This window comes from Tachyglossus aculeatus, chromosome 4 (genome assembly GCF_015852505.1).
Source record: "Tachyglossus aculeatus isolate mTacAcu1 chromosome 4, mTacAcu1.pri, whole genome shotgun sequence".
NCBI lineage: Eukaryota > Metazoa > Chordata > Mammalia > Monotremata > Tachyglossidae > Tachyglossus > Tachyglossus aculeatus.
This window is the reverse complement of record NC_052069.1, coordinates 46,408,007-46,430,124: the sequence shown is the minus strand read 5'-3', so window position 1 is coordinate 46,430,124 and position 22,118 is coordinate 46,408,007. Positions and strand designations below refer to the sequence as shown.

At 42.8% G+C, this 22,118-nt stretch overlaps 1 protein-coding gene and 1 non-coding gene across 4 annotated transcripts in view; one reads left to right on the top strand and one right to left on the bottom strand.

The window, feature by feature from the left end:
• RPAP2 (RNA polymerase II associated protein 2) overlaps positions 1–22,118 on the bottom strand; it is a 173,518-nt gene that overhangs the window by 141,998 nt on the left and 9,402 nt on the right. For all 3 annotated transcript variants that reach the window (XM_038745114.1, XM_038745115.1, XM_038745116.1), the window contains exons 2-4: positions 11,142–11,187; positions 6,765–6,879; positions 921–1,019 (exon numbers count right to left, since the gene is read on the bottom strand). In XM_038745114.1, the coding sequence (XP_038601042.1) occupies positions 921–1,019; positions 6,765–6,879; positions 11,142–11,187 (260 nt within the window). The remainder of the gene's footprint in view (positions 1–920; positions 1,020–6,764; positions 6,880–11,141; positions 11,188–22,118) is intronic.
• TRNAK-UUU lies at positions 3,758–3,830 on the top strand. Its single transcript has one exon. It is a non-coding gene; the product is annotated as a tRNA-Lys (tRNA).

The following is a 22,118-nucleotide window of genomic DNA, read 5'->3' as shown; positions in this document are numbered from 1 at the left end:
ATTAAAACTGTGAGCCCCCCCCCCCCACCGTGGGACAACCTGATAATAATAATAATAATAATAATTGGCATTTGTTAAGCGCTTACTATGTGCAAAGCACTGTTCTAAGCGCTGGGGAGGATTCAGGGTGATCAGGTTGCCCCACGTGGGGCTCACAGTCTTCATCCCCATTTTACAGATGAGGTAACGGAGGCTCAGAGAAGTTAAGTGACTTGCCCAAGATCACACAGCAGACATGTGGCAGAGCCGGGATTCGAACCCATGACCTCTGACTCCAAAGCCCGCGCTCTTTCCACTGAGCCACGCTGATGACCTTGTATCTAACCCAGCGCTTACGACAGTGCTCAGCACATTGTAAGTCCTTAACAAATGCCATCACCATCATCATTTCCTCTCCCCCTCGTCCCCCTCTCCATCCCCCCATCTTACCTCCTTCCCTTCCCCACAGCACCTGTATATATGTATATATGGTTGTACATATTTATTACTCTATTTATTTATTTATTTTACTTGTACATATCTATCCTATTTATTTTATTTTGTTGGTATGTTTGGTTTTGTTCTCTGTCTCCCCCTTTTAGACTGTGAGCCCACTGTTGGGTAGGGACTGTCTCTATGTGTTGCCAATCTGTACTTCCCAAGCGCTTAGTACAGTGCTGTGCACATAGTAAGCGCTCAATAAATACGATTGATGATGATGATGATGATGATCATTATTATTATTATGATGATGATGAGTGAGTTGTGAGCAAGTGAGTTGGGCAGGGAACGTATCTGCTAATTCTGTGGTATTGTACTCTCCCAAGCACTTAGTACAGTGCCCTGCACACAGAAAGCGCTCAATAAATCCCACTGACTGACGGAAGGATGGGGCATGGTTTCCGAACGCTTTATGCCGACGTTAGCCAAAAGAGCCTTACATCACCGAGCTTATTTTGACATAAGGGATATCCACAGAGTTTGATGATCGATCGCTCGTCCACTACATCCTTGTAATGAGAAGGCGAAATGAACCGTCCCTGCAAAGCACAGAAAGAACGGATTAGACATATCCCTCCCAAAAGAACCCTCTCCTAGAATTTACACCAACACAGAAAACTTCTATTTCCCCACTTAAAAGCCCTACAAAGGTCAGTTGCCACCTCAACTCAGCGTGGCTCAGTGGAAAGAGCCCGGGCTTGGGAGTCAGAGGTCCTGGGTTCTAATCCCAGCTCCACCACCTGTCTGCTGTGTGACCTGGGGTAAGTCACTTCAATCAATCGTATTTATTGAGCGCTTACTGTGTGCAGAGCACTGTACTAAGCGCTTGGGAAGCACAAGTTGGCAACATCTAGAGACAGTCCCTACCCAACAGTGGGCTCACAATCTAGAAGGGGGAGATAGAGAACAAAACCAAACATATTAACAAAATAAAATTAATAGAATAGATATGTACAAGTAAAATAAATAGAGTAATAAATACGTACAAACATATATACATATATACAGGTGCTGTGGGGAAGGGAAGGAGGTAAGGCGGGGGGGATGGAGAGGGGGAGGAGGGGGAGAAGAAGGAGGGGGCTCAGTCTGGGAAGGCCTCCTGGAGGAGGTGAGCTCTCAGTAGGGCCTTGAAGGGAGGAATCAATCAATCGCATTTATTGAGCGCTTACTGTGTGCAGAGCACTGTACTAAGCGCTTGGGAAGCACAAGCTGGCAACATATAGAGACAGTCCCTACCCAACAGTGGGCTCACAGTCTAAAAGGGGGAGACAGAGAACAAGACCAAACATACTAACAAAATAAAATAAATAGAATAGATATGTACAAGTAAAATAAATAGAGTAATAAATATGTGCAAACATATATACATATATACAGGTGCTGTGGGAAGGGAAGGAGGTAAGATGGGGGGGATGGAGAGGGGGACGAGGGGGAGAGGAAGGAAGGGGCTCAGTCTGGGAAGGCCTCCTGGAGGAGGTGAGCTCTCAGCAGGGCCTTATAGGGAGGTAGAGAGCTAGCTTGGCAGTTGTGGAGAGGGAGGGCATTCCAGGCCAGGGGGATGACGTGGGCCGGGGGTCGATGGCGGGACAGGCGAGAACGAGGGACGGTGAGGAGATTAGCGGCAGAGGAGCGGAGGGTGCGGGCTGGGCAGTAGAAGGAGAGAAGGGAGGGGAGGTAGGAGGGGGCGAGGGGATGGACAGCCTGGAAGCCCAGGGGGAGGAGTTTCTGCCTGATGCGCAGGTTGATTGGTAGCCACTGGAGATTTCTGAGGAGGGGAGTGATATGCCCAGAGCGTTTCTGGACAAAGACAATCTGGGCAGCAGCGTGAAGTCTGGATTGAAGTGGAGAGAGACACGAGGATGGGAGATCAGAGAGAAGGCTGGTGCAGTAGTCCAGACGGGACAGGATGAGAGCTTGAACGAGCAGGGTGGCAGTATGGATGGAGAGGAAGAGGCGGATCTTGGCAATGTTGCGGAGCTGAGACCGGCAGGTTTTGGTGACGGCTTGGATGTGAGGGGTGAATGAGAGAGCGGAGTCGAGGATGACACCAAGGTTGCGGGCTTGTGAGACGGGAAGGATGGTAGTGCCGTCAACAGAGATGGGAAAGTCAGGGAGAGGACAAGGTTTGGGAGGGAAGACAAGGAGCTCAGTCTTCGACATGTTGAGCTTTAGGTGGCGGGCGGACATCCAGATGGAGATGTCCTGAAGGCAGGAGGAGATGCGAGCCCGGAGGGAGGGGGAGAGAGCAGGGGCAGAGATGGAGATCTGGGTGTCATCAGCGTAGAGATGATAGTGGAAGCTGTGGGAGCGAATGAGGTCACCAAGGGAGTGCGTGTAGATCGAGAACAGAAGGGGACCAAGCACTGACCCTTGAGGAACCCCCATAGTAAGGGGATGGGAGGGGGAGGAGGAGCCCGCAAAAGAGACTGACAATGAACAACGGGAGAGATAAGAGGAGAACCAGGAGAGGACGGAGTCTGTGAAGCCAAGGACGGATAGCGTGTTGAGGAGAAGGGGGTGGGCCACAGTGACGAAGGCAGCTGAGACGTCAAGGATTAGGACAGAGTAGGAGCCATTGGATTTGGCAAGCAGGAGGTCATTGGTGACCTCTGAGAGGGCAGTTTCTGTGGAACGTAGGGGACGGAAGCCAGACTGGAGGGGGTGGAGAAGAGAGTTGGTGAAGTTACAGATGAGGTAACTTCTCTGGGCCTCAGTTACCTCATCTGTAAAATGGGGATTAAAGGTGTGAGCCCCATGTGGGACAAAGTGATTACCCTGTATCTACCCCAGTGCTTAGAACAGTGCTTGGCACGTAGTAAGCGCTTAACAAATACCATCATCATCATCAACATCTCCCCCTTCTAGACTGTGAGCCCACTGTTGGGTAGGGACCATCTCTTCATTCCTCTCTTGCTCACCTTCTATGAGTCGCTTTCTACGCTCCCACCTCTGGCCCCTCAATAACAATCAATCAATCCATCAATCGATGGGATTTATTGAGAATTTACTGCATGCAGAGCCCCTGTACCATCCCGCTTCTCTACCTTCCTACCACCAAATCTGCCAAGAGAGAGTTCTCTCCATCTTCAAATCCCTGGAAAAATCCTACCAGCTTCGGGAAACCTTTCCCAAATGTATGGCAAAGTCCTAGTTTTTTTGTTGGTTTTTTTTTTTGTAATATTCATTAAGCACGTACTATGTATGTGCCAATCAATCAAAATATCGTATTTATTGAGCGCTTACTGTGTGCAGAGCACTGTACTAAGCACTTACAGGAGCCCGGATAGCTCAGTCAGTAGAGCATCAGACTTTTAATCTGAGGGTCCAGGGTTCAAGTCCCTGTTTGGGCCTAGTTTTTCATCTTACCTCCTTCCCTTCCCCACAGCACCTGTATATATGTATATATGCTTGTACATATTTATTACTCTATTTATTTATTTTACTTGTACATATCTATTTATTTTATTTTGTTAGTATGTTTGGTTTTATTCTCTGTCTCCCCCTTTTAGACTGTGAGCCCACTGGTGGGTAGGGACTGTCTCTATATGTTGCCAACTTGTACTTCCCAAGCGCTTAGTACAGTGCTCTGCACACAGTAAGCGCTCAATAAATACGATTGATTGACTGATTGATTGATTGATTACAGGCACTGTGCTAAGCCCTGGAGTGGATGCAAGCTAATCAGGATGGATGCGGTCCCTGTCCCACGTGGGGCTCACACTCTCAATCCCCACTTAACAAAGCTGAGGGTCCAAGAAGTGAAATGACTTGCCCAAGGTCACACGGCGGACGAGTGGCAAAGCCAGAATTAGAATTCGGGTCCTTCTAACTCCCAGAGGGCTCTATCCACTAGTCTTATCAACCCAGTCACCCTTGGCTCTTAGCTTTTTTATTCCTACTGTCCACACCGATCTCTAGCAATAATTTTATTCTGATTGTAAATTGGCTATTCGATTGTTTATTCTGCTGTTTCATACTAGTCTACAAGCAGCGTGGCTCAGTTAGTAGTTAGTAAGCACTTAACAAATGCCATCATTATTATTATTATTATTATTATTATTAACAAATGACAATATTATTATTATTGTTATTATTATTAGAGCAGCAGCGTGGCTCAGTGGAAAGAGCCCGGGCTTTGGAGTCGGAGGTCATGGGTTCAAATCCCAACTTCGCCACTTGTCAGCTGTGTGACTTTGGGAAAGTCGCTTCACTTCTCTGTGCCTCAGTGACCTCATCTAATAGGGATGAAGACTGTGAGCCCCACGTGGGACAACCTGATCACCTTGTAAACTCCCCAGCGCTTAGAACAGTGCTTTGCATTCATTCATCAATCGTATTTATTGAGCGCTTACTGTGTGCAGAGCACTGTACTAAGCGCTTGGGAAGTACAAGTTGGCAACATATAGTAAGCTCTTAGTAAATGTCATCATTATTATTATTATTATTACTTTGGGTTATTCCCTCTCACGCAGTCTATTTGTAAATACTTTTTGTCCGTCTTCCCCACTAGATAACAAACTCTTCTACACGAGGGCCCGTGTTTCTTGCTTTTCCTGCAGTTCCCTAGTGCTCCATAGACGCTCAATAAATTCTACCAGTTGACTGATTTATAATTAAAACTCCTCATAAACCTTGTCATTTCAAATATTCAATAGTTCCTGGTGGGTTTTTTATGGTATTTGTTAAGCCTCTTCCTCTTCTAGACTGTGAGCCCGCTGTTGGGTAGGGACCGTCTCTATATGTTCCCAACTTGTACTTCCCAAGCGCTTAGTACAGTGCTCTGCACACAGTGAGCGCTCAATAAATACGATTGAATGAATGAATGAATGCCAGGCACTGTGCTAAGCACTGGGGTAGATACAGGCTAATCAGATAGGGCAAAATTCATGTTGGCTCGCAGTGCTGATCCCCATTTTACAGAAGAGGTAACTGAGACCCAGAGAAGTGAAGTGACTTGCCCAAGGTCACACAGAGTGGCAGAGCAGGGATTAGAACCTACAACCTTCTGCCTCCCAAGCCCGGGCTCTATCCACTAGGCCATGCTGCTTCTCTGAGCAGAATGACATTCCAAGGATCTAGATATTAATGGAACTTTAATAATAATGATAATGATGGAATTTATTAACTGCTTACTATGTGCAAAGCACTGTTTTGGGGGTTTTTGTTTTTGATGGCATTTATTAAGCGCTTACTATGTGAAAAGCACTGTTCTAAGCGCTGAGCACTGTTCTAAGCGCTGGGGAGGTTACAAGGCGACCAGTTTGTCCCACGGGGGGCTCACAGTCCTAATCCCCATTTTTACAGATGAGGTAACTGAGGCCCAGAGAAGTGAAGTGACTTGCCCAAAGTCACACAGCTGACGATCGGCGGAGCCGGGATTTGAACCCATGACGTCTGACTCCAAAGCCCGGGCTCTTTCCACTGAGCCACGCTGCTTCTCGTAGCCAAATGTAGTAAAATAATTTACATCGTTTGGGTAATTCTTCAGGATTAACTTTCTAAAAAGTGATCCATTTTAGAAAATTAATATACTTTTCATTGAATCAATCAGTCGTATTTATTGAGCGCTTACTGTGTGAGGAGCACTGTACTAAGCGCTTGGGGAGTACAAGTTGGCAACATATGAACATATGAACAGTTGACTGTTAGACTGTGAGCCCACTGTTGGGTAGGGACTGCCTCTATATGTTGCCAACTTGTACTTCCCAAGCGCTTAGTACAGTGCTCTGCACACAGTAAGCGCTCAATAAATACGATTGATTGATTGATTGATTGAAGTGTGTCTACCATCTTGGGTTGATTGAGACAAAGCATCTGTGTGTGGGTGAGGCAGAGAAAGGAAAGAAAGGGAGAAGAAAAAAGAAGCTAGATACAAAAAATGTAACGGGACAGTGAAAAAATAAGAGCACAGTGCATTTTCCAGGGAATTCTTTTCAGGGAAGTGCACAACACAATGAAGAAATGCTATTGTGAAGCACAGTGATTTTTTAGACTGTGAGCCCACTGTTGGGTAGGGACTGTCTCTATGTGATGCCAATTTGTACTTCCCAAGCGCTTAGTACAGTGCTCTGCACATAGTAAGCGCTCAATAAATACGATTGATTGATTGATTGATTGATTGAGTACATCTGGTTTGTTTTTTATATCCGCTGAACACCCTGTTAATTAAACTAAAGCAACTGACATCAGGCTGGGGTTTTCACCATTTTATCACTTTAACAAATTTCAGCTACACATAAAGATCCTTTTTAAAGCGCCAAGAGAATTCGCAAAGGGATACATACAGATTCCACAAGGAGCTCTTCGGTGATATTATCTTCCAACAGTTGCTCCACAATTCGGAGAGCTTTTCTCTCAAATTCAACCTTCTTCCTAATAGTTGCTTCCAGTTCTTCTTTCCTACAGTCGAAAAAGACAAATTTTTTCCTTCTTTCACCATTCCCAATCGTGCTCCCTTTAATCCGTTACCCATCCACATCCCTAGGTTGCCAATGAATTCACTACTGACCATTCAACCGACTTTCTTTGTGATCGATCAGTCAGTGGTATAATACAACAGAATTAGCACTCATTCATTCATTCAATCGTATTTATTGAGCGCTTACTGTGTGCAGAGCACTGTACTAAGCGCTTGGGAAGTACAAGTCGGCAACATATCCAGACGGTCCCCACCCAACAACGGGCTCACAGTCTAGAAGGGGGAGAGAGACGACAAAACAAAACATGGAGACGGGTGTCAAAATCCATAGAAGCCATCCCTGTTCACAGACATTAAAATAGATTAAAGAAATTAATAGAGTATAGGAATATTTACAGAAATATGGTGGGGCCGGAATATAAAGCACTTAAGGGGTAATAATACTAATTATAGTATTGGTTAATCAATCAATCAATCAATCGTATTTATTGAGCGCTTACTGTGTGCAGAGCACTGTACTAAGCGCTTGGGAAGTACAAGTTGGCAACATATAGAGATGGTCCCTACCCAACAGTGGGCTCACAGTCTAAGAGGGGGAGACAGAGAACAAAACCAAACATACTAACAAAATAAAATGAATAGGCACTGTACTAAGCGCTCAGGTGGGCACAAGCAAATCGGGTTGGACTTTGTCCCTATCTGAATAGGGGTTCACAGTCTTAATCCCCATTTTACAGATGAGGTAACTGAGGCATAGAGAAGTGAAGTGACTTGCCCAAGGCCACACAGCAGACAAGTGGTGGAGCCGGGATTAGAACCCACGACCTCTGACTCCCAAACCCATGCTTATCTAATAATAATAATGGCATTTATTTAGTGCTTACTATGTGCAAAGCATTGTTCTAAGCGCTGGGGAGGTTACAAGGTGATCAGGTTGGCCCACGGGGGGCTCACAGACTTATCATCATCATCAATCGTATTTATTGAGCGCTTACTGTGTGCAGAGCACTGGATTAAGCGCTTGGGAAGTCCAAGTTGGCAACATATAGAGACGGTCCCTACCCAACAGTGGGCTCACAGTCTAAAAGGGGGAGACAGAGAACAAAACCAAACATACTAACAAAATAAAATAAATAGAATAGATATGTACAAGTAAAATAAATAGAGTAATAAATATGTACAAACATATATACATATAATGTAATCCCCATTTTACAGATGAGGGAACTGAGGCCCAGAGAAGTGAAGTGACTTGCCCAAAGTCACACAGCTGACAATTGGCGGAGCCGGGATTTGAACCCATGACCTCTGACTCCAAAGCCCGGGCTCTTTCCATTGAGCCACGCTGCTTCTCCTACTCCTATCTACTCCTCCTCACTGTTTCTCCATACAGTGAGGCTAAGGCTAAGTAGTGCTTTGCACATAGTAAGCACTTAACAAATGCCATTATCATTATTATTATTATTATTATTATTATAGAACTGACAAAGAGTGAAGAGGGAATAAAGAACCAATCTGGAGACAGCACAGGCCCAGGAATTAGAAGGACCTGGGTTCTAATCCCGGCTCTGCCAATTGCTTTCTGTGCGACCCTGGTCAAGTCACTTCACTTCTCTGTGCCTCAGTTTCTTCAATTGTAAAACGGGGATAGCCGTTCTCCCTCCTATTTAAACTGTGAGCCCCAAGAGGAACGGGGACTGGAGCCGACCTAATTAATTTGGACCTTCCCCAGAATTTAGAAGAGTGTTTCATAACGCGTAGTGTTTAACAACTCCCATTTAAAAACAAAAAGGAAACAAAGGAGTTAGTTCGAGAAGCCTCTTGGAGGAGATTCATTCAATCGCATTTATTGAGCGCTTACTGTGTGCAGAGCACTGTACTAAGCGCTCGGGAAGTACAAGTCGGCAACATATAGAGACGGTCCCTTCCCAACAACGGGCTCACAGTCTAGAAGAGGAAGATTTCCTCTTCCTCCCTCCCCATAGCAGGAGGACACAGGAGGGAGACCTCCTCCCTCCCCACAGCACCTGTATATATGTATATATGTTTGTACGTATTTATTACTCTATTTATTTATTTATTTTATTTGTACATATTTATTTTATTTAAATTATTTGGTTAATATGTTTGGTTTTGTCCTCTGTCTCCCCCTTCTAGACTGTGAGCCCGCTGTTGGGTAGGGACCATCATCATCATCATCAATCGTATTTATTGAGCGCTTACTGTGTGCAGACCACTGTACTAAGCGCTTGGGAAGTCCAAGTTGGCAACATCTAGAGACAGTCCCTACCCACCAGTGGGCTCACAGTCTAAAAGGTGGGCTCACGTCTCTAGATGTTGCCAACTTGGACTTCCCAAGCGCTTAGTACGGTGCTCTGCCCACAGGAAGCGCTCAATAAATACAAATGAATGAATGAGACAACAAAACAAAACATGTGGACAGGTGTCAAGTCATCAGAATAAATAGAAGTAAAGCTAGATGCACATCATTAACAAAATAAATAGAATAGTAATAGAGATGTGATTTTAGGAGGCTTTTGAAGGGGGGGAGAATGAAGAGCTTGAAGGGGGAGGGATTTTAAAACTGAGGGGCAAGGGGATAGAGAAGCAGCGTGGCTCAGTGGAAAGAGCCCGGGCTTTGGAGTCAGAGGTCATGGGTTCAAATCCTGGCTCTGCCAATTGTCAGCTGGGTGACTTTGGGTACGTCACTTCACTTCTCTGAGCCTCAGTTCCCTCATCTGTAAAATGGGGATGAAGACTGTGAGCCCCCCGTGGGACAACCTGATCACCTTGTAACCTCCCCAGCGCTTAGAACAGTGCTTTGCACATAGTAAGTGCTTAATAAATGCCATTATTTTTATTATTATTCTCTGTGCCCCAGTTACCGCATCTGTAAAATCGGGATGAAGACTGTGAGCCCCCCGTGGGACAACCTGATCACCCTGTAACCTCCCCAGCGCTTGGAACAGTGCTTTGCACAGAGTAAGTGCTTAATAAATGCCATTATTTTTATTATTATTCTCTGCGCCTCAGTTACCTCATCTGTAAAATGGGGATGAAGACTATGAGCCCCCCCGTGGGACAACCCGATCACCCTGTAACCTCCCCAGTGCTTAGAACAGTGCTTTGCACATAGTAAGTGCTTAATAAATGCCATAAAAAAATAAATATTAATGTCCATCTCCCCCTCTAGAATGAAAACGTCTGGTGGGCAGGGAATGTTTCTATCAACTCTGTTGTCCTGTATTGTCCCAACCGCTTAGTACAATGCCCTGCACACAGTAAGCGCTCAATAAATACCACTGACTGCCCAGGGTTAGGCACCAGGAAAGTGTACAGCTACAACCTGGGTTTTCTATCAGACCATGCTCTTTCCACTGTGCCCTGCTGCCCTTGACTCCTAAATACCGAGGAAATGTAAAAATGACATCCTGCCATAGCTTGCGTTCAATAAAAGTTGACAATAAGGCATGGAAAAGCTTCACCTATTCTACTGCCTTGGTATTTATTCTAAAGAAACCCAAAGACCGATTAGAAAGCATGAAGGTCAGATGTTCTGAAGTTAAAATGAGATCGTGTAGGTGAAAGTGCTTTGGAAAAATGGCTCAGTGGATACAATATATTATTAATTTAGACTGTGAGCCCGTCCCTTCCCCACAGCACCTGTAGATATGTATATATGTTTGTACATATTTGTTACTCTATTTATTTATTTTACTTGTACATATCTATTCTATTTATTTTATTTTGTTAGTATGTTTGGTTTTGTTCTCTGTCTCCCCCTCTAAGGAGGAGCTTACAGTTTAGAGGGGGAGACAGACATTAATATAAATGTCTGTCTAGACTGTGAGCCCACTGTTGGGTAGGAACCGTATCCATGTTGCCTACTTGTACTTCCCAAGCGCTTAGTACAGTGCTCTGCACACAGTAAGTGCTCAATAAATACGATTGATTGATTGATTAATAACGGAAGAGTAAGACTCTTTAACTGAGGCATCACCTTACAATGATGAAATAGAACATTATGGTAAGAAGATCAATTAAAACAAGAATTGGATTTATAATTCTTACAGTTTGCAGCCCCTAGACTGTAAGCTCGTTGTGGGCAGGGAATGTGTCTGCTTATGTTGTATTCTCCCAAGCGCTTAGTACAGTGCTCTAAATACGATTGAAAGCACTGAATGAATTAGGCCCATGCTCTTTTCAAGACCGCCCTGTCATGAGCACAATATAAGTTTCATACCTTTTAGAAATATCTTCAGTTTGCAAAGCATTCTTCGGTTTGCTTCCTGCAATTAAAAACACAATTCTAGTATGTAGAAGCTTAACAAAACAGAAAAGGATTCTGTAGACCCGAGGATTCATCCCCTTTCCTCTCTGGTCCACAAACTTGGGTTCGTATTTGATTCGCATATTTCATTCATTCATTCAATCGTATTTATTGAGCGCTTACTGTGTGCAGAGCACTGTACTAAGCGCTCGGGAAGTACAAGTCGGCAACATATAGAGATGCTCAATCGATCAATCAATCAATCGTATTTACTGAGCGCTTACTGTGTGCACAGCACTGGACTAAGCACTCGGGAAGTCCAAGTTGGCAACATATATGGACGGTCAATCAATCAATCAATCAATCACACTTACTGAGCGCTTACTGTGTGCAGAGCACTGTACTAAGCGCTTGGGAAGTACAAGTTGGCAACATCTAGAGACGGTCCCTACCCAACAGCGGGCTCACAGTCTAAAGGGGGAGACAGACAACAAAACAAAACAAATTAACAAAGTAAAATAAATAGAATAAATATGTTCAAGTAAAATAGAGTAATAAATATGTACAAACATATATACAGATATGAATATCTGTATATATGTTTGTACATATTTATTAGGTATATATCTATATAGATATACAGATATCTATATAGATATATCCATTAGGCTCCGCTGCAACCTCCTCCTACTTAGACTGCGAGTCCAGTGTGGGAAAGGGATAGTGTCCGAACTGATTAAGCGCTTAGTACAGTGCTCTGCACACAGTAAGCGCTCAATAAATATGATTGAAAGAATGAATTATCTCACGTCTACCCCCACTGCGTAGTAGAGAGCCGTAATTTATTTTAACCTCTGTGTCTGCCCTCTAGGCTGTAAACTGTAAAGCAGCGAGGCTCAGTGGAAAGAGTATGGGCTTTGGAGCCAGAGGTCCTGGGTTCAAATCCTGGCTCCGCCACTTGTCAGCTGTGTGACTTTGGGCAAGTCACTTCACTGGGCCTCAGTTACCTCATCTGTAAAATGGGGGTGAACTCTGTGAGCCCCACATGGGACAACCTCATCACCTTGCAACCTCCCCAGCGCTTAGAACAGTGCTTTGCACATAGTAAGTGCTTAATGCTATGATTATTATTATTGTGGCCAGGGAACATGCCTACCAACTCTGTTGTACTGTACTCAAGTGTTTAGTACAGTGCTCTGCACACAGTAAGCGCTCAATAATCACCCTGAACTGCCCGACTGGTTCAGATTTACAAGTGTTCATTTTAAAACACAGTAACTCTGTTCTACTGTACTCTCTCAAGTGCTTAGTACAGTGCTCTGCACACAGTAAGAGTTCAATAATCACCCTTAACTGACCGACTGGTTCAGATTTACAAGATTTCATTGTTAAACACAATAACTCTGCTGTACTGTACTCTCCCAAGTGCTTAGTACAGTGCTCTGCACACAGTAAGCGCTTAATAATCACCCTTAATTGACTGGTTCAGATTTATAAGGGTTCATTTTAAAACACAATAACTCTGTTGTACTGCACTCTCCCAAGTGTTTAGTACAGTGCTCTGCACATAGTAAGCGCTCAATAATCACCCTGAACTGACCGACTGGTTCAGATTTACAAGTGTTCATTTTAAAACACAGTAACTCTATTGCACGGTACTCTCCCAAGTGCTTAGTACAGTGCTCTGCACACAGTAAGCACTCAATAATCACCCTTAATTGACCAACTCGTTCAGATTTACAAGGTTTCATTTTAAAACACAGTAACTCTGTCGTACTGTACTCTCCCAAGTGCTTAGTACAGTGCTCTGCACACAGTAAGCGCTCAATAATCACCCTTAATTGACTGGTTCAGACTTCCAAGGTTTCATTTTAAAACACAATAACTCTGTTGTACTATACTCTCCTAAGTGCTTAGTACAGTGCTCTGCACACAGTAAGCGCTCAATAATCACCCTTAACTGACCAACTGGTTCAGATTTACAAGTGTTCATTTTAAAACACAGTAACTCTGTTTTACTGTACTTTAAGTGTTTCTGTACAGTGCTCTGCACACAGTAAGCGCTCAATAATCACCCTTAACTGACGGACTGATTCAGAATTACGTTTCATTTTAAAACACAGTAACTCTGTTGCACTGCACTCTCCCAAGTGCTTAGTACAGTGCTCTGCACACAGTAAGCGCTCAATAATCACCCTTAATTGACCGACTTGTTCAGATTTACAAGGCTTCATTTTAAAACACAGTAACTCTGTTGTACTGTACTCTCCCAAGTGCTTAGTACAGTGCTCTGCACATAGTAAGCGCTCAATAATCACCCTTAACTGACCGACTGGTTCAGATTTACAAGTGTTCATTTTAAAACACAGTAACTCTGCTGTACTGTACTCTCCCAAGTGTTTAGTACAGTGCTCTGCACCTAGTAAGTGCTCAATAATCACTCAATTGACTGGTTCAGATTTACAAGGTTTCATTTTAAAACACAGTAACTAACTCTGTTGCACTGTACTCTCTCAAGTGCTTAGTACAGTGCTCTGCACACAGTAAGCGCTCAATAATCACCCTTAATTGACCGACTCATTCAGGTATACAAGGTTTCATTTTAAAACACAGTAACTCTGTTGCACGGTACTCTGTTTAGTACAGTGCTCTGCACACAGAAAGTGCTCAATAATCACCCTTAACTGACCGACTGGTTCAGATTTACGCTTCATTTTAAAACACAGTAACTCTGTTGTACTGTACTCTCCCAAGTGCTTAGTACAGTGCTCTGTACACAGTAAGCGCTCAATAATCACCTTTAATTGACCGACATTCAGATTTACAAGGTTTCATTTTAAAACACAGTAACTCTGTTGCACGGTACTCTGTTTAGTACAGTGCTCTGCACACAGAAAGTGCTCAATAATCACCCTTAATTGACCGACTTGTTCAGATTTACAAGGTTTCATTTTAAAACACAGTAACTCTGTTGTACTGTACTCTCCCAAGTGCTTAGTAGAGTGCTCTGCACACAGTAAGCGCTTGATAATCACCCTTAACTGACCAACTGGTTCAGATTTACAAGGGTTCATTTTAAAACACAGTAACTCTGTTGTACTGTACTCTAAGTGTTTAGTACAGTGCTCTGCACACAGAAAGTGCTCAATAATCACCCTTAACTGACCGACTGGTTCAGATTTACAAGGTTTCATTTAAAACACAATAACTCTGTTGTACTATACTCTCCTAAGTGCTTAGTACAGTGCTCTGCACACAGTAAGCGCTCAATAATCACCCTTAACTGACCGACTGGTCCAGATTTACAAGGTTTCATTTTAAGACACAGTAACTCTGTTGTACTGTACTCTCCCAAGTGCTTAGTACTGTGCTCTGCACACAGTAAGCGCTCAATAATCACCCTGAACTGACCCACTGGTTCAGATTTACAAGGTTTCATTTTAAAACACAATAACTCTGTTGTACTATACTCTCCTAAGTGCTTAGTACAGTGCTCTGCACACAGTAAGCGCTCAATAATCACCCTTAACTGACCAACTGGTTCAGATTTACAAGGTTTCATTTTAAAACACAGTAACTCCGTTGCCCTGTACTCTCCCAAGTGCTTAGTACAGTGCTCTGCACCTAGTAAGCGCTCAATAATCACCCTTAACTGACCGACTGGTTCAGATTTACAAGGTTTCATTTGAAAACACAGTTTCGGGAAGCAACTGAGGATCGCCTGTGTTCAGAGGCCAAGCCGACGGAAGAGACACTCGGGACGAGCGGAAGGTTTGGCTCCATCTGGATAAAAAGACGGAACTAAATAACAGAAAACTAAATTATCTTATTGCCAGTAGGGATGACAGATAATAAACCGGAGGAAAACCTTATTTGGGGGCCTGAAAATCACAGGCTGGCCGGACGAAGTCATCGACTTACGTAATCATTCAAATACAAATTGTCTTCATAAAGAGAATAACTTGGTTAAATGAAAAATCGTGACTCGGTGGAAGGAGCCCCGGCTTTGGAGTCATCTTACCTCCTTCCCTTCCCCACAGCACCTGTATATACGTTTGTACATATTTATTATTCTATTTATTTATTTATTTTACTTGTACATATCTATTCTATTTATTTTATTTTGTTAGGATGCTTGGTTTTGTTCTCTGTCTCCCCCTTTTAGACTGTGAGCCCACTGTTGGGTAGGGACCGTCTCTATATGTTGCCAACTTGGACTTCCCAAGCGCTAAGGACAGTGCTCTGCACACAGTAAGCGCTCAATAAATACGATTGATTGATTGATTGATTGAATCCTGGCTCTGCCACTTGTCAGCTGGGTGACTTTGGGCAAGTCACTTCACTTCTCTGGGCCTCGGTTCCCTCATCTGGAAAATGGGGATGAAGACTGTGAGCCCCCCCAGGGGACAACCTGATCACCTTGTAACGTCCCCAGCGCTTAGAACCGCATGTTGCACATAGTATGTGCTTAATAAATGCCATTATTATCATTAAGAATGAAGGGAAGAGCACTGAGTTGAAAGTTATGTCGGTTTTTACATTCCCTCCCCCACTAAAAAAAAATAAAGCCCAATAAAATTTAGAGCGACACGACAAAATTAAAGCCTGGATTGAACATAGGACCCCCTGGTAGCAATGAAGAATGGATAGGCATATTAATTCATTCATTCAATCGTGTTTATTCATTCATTCAATCATTCAATCGTATTTATTGAGCACTTGCTGTGTGCAGAGCACTGGACTAAGCGCTTGGGAAGTCCAAGTTGGCAACATATAGAGACGGTCCCTACCCAACAGTGGGCTCACAGTCTAGAAGGTCAGTTTAGGGTGATTATTGAGCGCTTACTGTGTGCCGAGCACTGTACTAAGCGCTTGGGAAGTACAAATCGGCCACAATCAGCATATCCTCCCAAGGCAGATTTATGCTTCTGGTAAGAAGTTTGTGCTTTTTAAAACTGGAGCTAAAAGGTGTGTCTGTTTATTGTTGTATTGTACTCTCCCAAGCGCTTAGTACAGTGCTCCGCATGCAGAAAGCGTGCAATAAATACGATTGAATGAATGAGCAGGCATAATTAATGCCCGTGTGAGGTTTTTTCTGATTGCTAACTCAAGCCAGAGTCCAGCATCAGAATATCAGGGATGACCGTGAGCCCGTTGTTGGGTAGGGACCGTCTCTATCTGCTGCCGACTTGTACTTCCCAAGCGCTTAGTACAGTGCTCTGCACACAGTAAGCGCTCAATACATACGATTGAATGACTGAACGAATCAAATATCTGGGCTTGGAAGGCCCGGAAACAGATGTTATGTAAAAAGGTGAAACCACACCCACAAAATATATGGTGTTCCCCCTACCTGTCAGCAAAACTGTCAGAGCATTTAAGAGCACGTCATTAAGAACACGTCACGGTTTTTCCACACGAACTTACCAAATTTATAAAACATTAATAAAATGGATAAAAATGGATATACGCTATATATTCCTTGCGAGGTTGAAATTGTGTAATTTAGCCCTAGTTGCGGTGATGGGTCAGACAGAGTAAATTACCCAGGTAACGGTGACCCCAGGATGATACTGAACCCAGCCACTGTAGTGAGAAAATGCTGGATTATAAAATATTTTTTTCTGTTTCCTTGTGGTGAGGTGAAAAATGTGGAAAGCAGCATGGCTCAGTGGAAAGAGCCCGGGCTTTGGAGTCAGAGGACATGGGTTCGAATCCCGGCTCCGCCACTTATCAGCTGTGAGACTTTGGGCAAGTCACTTCACTTCTCTAGGCCTCAGTTACCTCATCTGGAAAATGGAGATGAAGACTGTGAGCCCCCTGTGGGACAACCTGATCACCTTGTTAACCTCCCCAGTGCTTAGAACAGTGCTTTGCACATAGTAAGCGCTTAATAAATGTCATTATTATTATTATTATTATTATTATTATTATTCTCTGGGCCTTAGTTCCCTCATTTGTAAAATGTATCATTATTGTTATTATTATTATTATTACTATTACTATTATTATAAAGAGCCTGAGCTTGGGAGTCAGAGGACGGAGGTTCTAATTCCAGTTCCACCATTTGCCTGTTTAGTGGCACTGTCAAGTCACTTGACTCCCAGCGCTTAGAACAGGGCTTTGCACATAATAAGTGCTTAATAAATGCCATTATTATTATTATTATTATTATTATAAAGAGCCTGAGCTTGGGAGTCAGAGGACGGAGGTTCTAATTCCAGTTTCACCATTTGCCTGTTTAGTGGCACTGTCAAGTCACTTGACTCCCAGAGCTTGTAACAGTGCTTTGCACATAGTAACCACCTAATGTCATAATTATTATTATTATTATTACTATTATAAAGAGCCTGAGCTTGGGAGTCAGAGGACGGAGGTTCTAATTCCAGTTCCACCATTTGCCTGTTTAGTGGCACTGTCAAGTCACTTGACTCCCAGCGCTCAGAACGGTGCTTTGCACATAGAAAGCGCCTAATAAATGTCATAATTATTATTATTATTATTATTATTATTACCACTATAATAAAGAGCCTGAGCTTGGGAGTCAGAGGACGGAGGTTCTAATTCCAGTTCCACCATTTGCCTGTTTAGTGGCACTGTCAAGTCACTTGACTCCCAGCGCTTAGAACGGTGCTTTGCACATAGTAAGTGCTGAATAAATGCCATTATTATTATTATTATTCTCTGGGCCTTAGTTCCCTCGTCTGTAAAATGTATCATTATTATTATTATTATAATAAAGAGCCTGAGCTTGGGAGTCAGAGGACGGAGGTTCTAATTCCAGTTCCGCCATTTGCCTGTTTAGTGGCACTGTCAAGTCACTTGACTCCCAGCGCTTAGAATGGTGCTTTGCACATAGTAAGCGCTGAATAAAAGCCATCATTATTATAATTATTATTATTATTCTCTGGGCCTTAGTTCCCTCATCTGTAAAATGTATCATTATTATTATTATTATTATAAAGAGCCTGAGCTTGGGAGTCAGAGGACGGAGGTTCTAATTCCAGTTCCACCATTTGCCTGTTTAGTGGCACTGTCAAGTCACTTGACTCCCAGCGCTTAGAACGGTGCTTTGCACATAGTAAGCGCTTAATAAATGTCATTATTATTATTATTATTATTATTATTATTATCATTATTATAAAGAGCCTAAGCTTGGGAGTCAGGGGACGGAGGTTCTAATTCCAGTTCCACCATTTGCCTGTTGAGTGGCACTGTCAAGTCACTTGACTCCCAGCACTTATAACAGTGCTTTGCACATAGTAAGCGCTGAATAAATGCCATTATTATTATTATTATTGTTATAATTCTCTGGGCCTTAGTTCCCTTGTCTGTAAAATGCATCATTATTATTATTATTATTATTATTATTATTATTATTATTATTATAAAGAGCCTGAGCTTGGGAGTCAGAGGACAGAGGTTCTAATTCCAGTTCCACCATTTGCCTGTTTAGTGGCACTGTCTAGTCACTTGACTCCCAGCGCTTAGAATGGTGCTTTGCACATAGTAAGCGTTTAATAAATGTCATTATTATTATTATTATTATTATTATTATTATAAAGAGCCTGAGCTTGGGAGTCAGAGGACGGAGGTTCTAATTCCAGTTCCACCATTTGCCTGTTTAGTGGCACTGTCAAGTCACTTGACTCCCAGCGCTTAGAACGGTGCTTTGCACATAGTAAGTGCTGAATAAATGCCATTATTATTATTATTATTCTCTGGGCCTTAGTTCCCTCGTCTGTAAAATGTATCATTATTATTATTATTATAATAAAGAGCCTGAGCTTGGGAGTCAGAGGACGGAGGTTCTAATTCCAGTTCCGCCATTTGCCTGTTTAGTGGCACTGTCAAGTCACTTGACTCCCAGCGCTTAGAATGGTGCTTTGCACATAGTAAGCGCTGAATAAAAGCCATCATTATTATAATTATTATTATTATTCTCTGGGCCTTAGTTCCCTCATCTGTAAAATGTATCATTATTATTATTATTATTATAAAGAGCCTGAGCTTGGGAGTCAGAGGACGGAGGTTCTAATTCCAGTTCCACCATTTGCCTGTTTAGTGGCACTGTCAAGTCACTTGACTCCCAGCGCTTAGAACGGTGCTTTGCACATAGTAAGCGCTTAATAAATGTCATTATTATTATTATTATTATTATTATTATTATCATTATTATAAAGAGCCTAAGCTTGGGAGTCAGGGGACGGAGGTTCTAATTCCAGTTCCACCATTTGCCTGTTGAGTGGCACTGTCAAGTCACTTGACTCCCAGCACTTATAACAGTGCTTTGCACATAGTAAGCGCTGAATAAATGCCATTATTATTATTATTATTGTTATAATTCTCTGGGCCTTAGTTCCCTTGTCTGTAAAATGCATCATTATTATTATTATTATTATTATTATTATTATTATTATTATTATAAAGAGCCTGAGCTTGGGAGTCAGAGGACAGAGGTTCTAATTCCAGTTCCACCATTTGCCTGTTTAGTGGCACTGTCTAGTCACTTGACTCCCAGCGCTTAGAATGGTGCTTTGCACATAGTAAGCGTTTAATAAATGTCATTATTATTATTATTATTATTATTATTATAAAGAGCCTGAGCTTGGGAGTCAGAGGACGGAGGTTCTAATTCCAGTTCCACCATTTGCCTGTTTAGTGGCACTGTCAAGTCACTTGACTCCCAGCGCTTAGAACGGTGCTTTGCACATAGTAAGTGCTGAATAAATGCCATTATTATTATTATTATTCTCTGGGCCTTAGTTCCCTCGTCTGTAAAATGTATCATTATTATTATTATTATAATAAAGAGCCTGAGCTTGGGAGTCAGAGGACGGAGGTTCTAATTCCAGTTCCGCCATTTGCCTGTTTAGTGGCACTGTCAAGTCACTTGACTCCCAGCGCTTAGAATGGTGCTTTGCACATAGTAAGCGCTGAATAAAAGCCATCATTATTATAATTATTATTATTATTCTCTGGGCCTTAGTTCCCTCATCTGTAAAATGTATCATTATTATTATTATTATTATTATAAAGAGCCTGAGCTTGGGAGTCAGAGGACGGAGGTTCTAATTCCAGTTCCACCATTTGCCTGTTTAGTGGCACTGTCAAGTCACTTGACTCCCAGCGCTTAGAACGGTGCTTTGCACATAGTAAGCGCTTAATAAACGTCATTATTATTATTATTATTATTATTATTATCATTATTATAAAGAGCCTAAGCTTGGGAGTCAGGGGACGGAGGTTCTAATTCCAGTTCCACCATTTGCCTGTTGAGTGGCACTGTCAAGTCACTTGACTCCCAGCACTTATAACAGTGCTTTGCACATAGTAAGCGCTGAATAAATGCCATTATTATTATTATTATTGTTATAATTCTCTGGGCCTTAGTTCCCTTGTCTGTAAAATGCATCATTATTATTATTATTATTATTATTATTATTATTATTATAAAGAGCCTGAGCTTGGGAGTCAGAGGACAGAGGTTCTAATTCCAGTTCCACCATTTGCCTGTTTAGTGGCACTGTCTAGTCACTTGACTCCCAGCGCTTAGAATGGTGCTTTGCACATAGTAAGCGTTTAATAAATGTCATTATTATTATTATTATTATTATTATAAAGAGCCTGAGCTTGGGAGTCAGAGGACGGACGTTCTAAGTCCAGTTCCACCATTTGCCTGTTCAGTGGCACTGTCAAGTCACTTGACTCCCAGCGCTTAGAACGGTGCTTTGCACACAGTAAGCGCTGAATAAATGCCATTGTTATTATTATTATTATTCTCTGGACCTTAGTTCCCTCATCTGAAAAATATGATTCAAAACCCCTGTTCTCACTCACAAAGAGTGTCAACCCGGGGTGGGACAGGAACTGTGTCTGATCTGCATATATTTATCCCAGTGCTTACTACACTCAATGTCATGATTAATAATGATGATAATAATAATAATAATAATAATAATGATGGCATTTATTAAGTGCTTACTATGTGCCAAGCACTGTTCTAAGCGCTGGGAAGGTTACAAGGTGATCAGGTTGTCCCACGTGGGGCTCACAGTCTTCATCCCCATTTTCCAGATGAGGTAACTGAGACCCAGAGAAGTGAAGCGACTTGCCCAAAGTCACACAGCTGACAATTGGCGGAGCCGGGATTTGAACCCATGACCTGTGACTCCAAAGCCCGGGCTCTTCCCACTGAGCCACGCTGCTTCTCCAGACATGTGCAAAGCAGACACGTCTCCAAACTATGTGCAAAGAACTGTTCTAAGTGCTGGGGAGGTTACAAGGTGATCAGGTTGTCCCACGGGGGGCTCACAGTCTTCATCCCCATTTTACAGATGAGGAAACTGAGGCACAGGGAAGTTAAGTGACTTGCCCAAAGTCACACAGATAAAAGAGGAGGGATGAAAACTGGCATTTGTCAAAATGCGGCACTGTTCAGTGCCCAAAACCGTTTCCACTTCTTCCCATTACAATGCTTCAGTTTTCTAGGCTTTTGGAAGATCTCTTTTCCCATAGGAGCCCAATTTATTTACTGTTACCGCCCCCAAATTCCCAGGAAATGCAACTGGAGAAAACCGGGAAGAAAATTAAATGCAGAGATTGTCTCACTCATCGCCCGATTCTTCAGAAAGGCTGACGGGGTTCCTTAATAACAATAATAATACTAATAATAATGGTGGTATTTGTTAGGCGCTTCCTATGTGTGAATTCCTATGTGCATTCCTTTGTACTTCCCAAGCGCTTAGCACAGTGCTCTGCACACAGTAAGCGCTCAATAAATACGATTGATGATGATGATGATGATGATGTGTGAAGCACTGTTCAAAGCGCCGGGGGAGGATAGACTGTGAGCCCACTGTTGGGTAGGGACTGTCTCTATGTGTTGCCAATTTGTACTTCCCAAGCGCTTAGTACAGTGCTCTGCACATAGTAAGTGCTCAATAAATA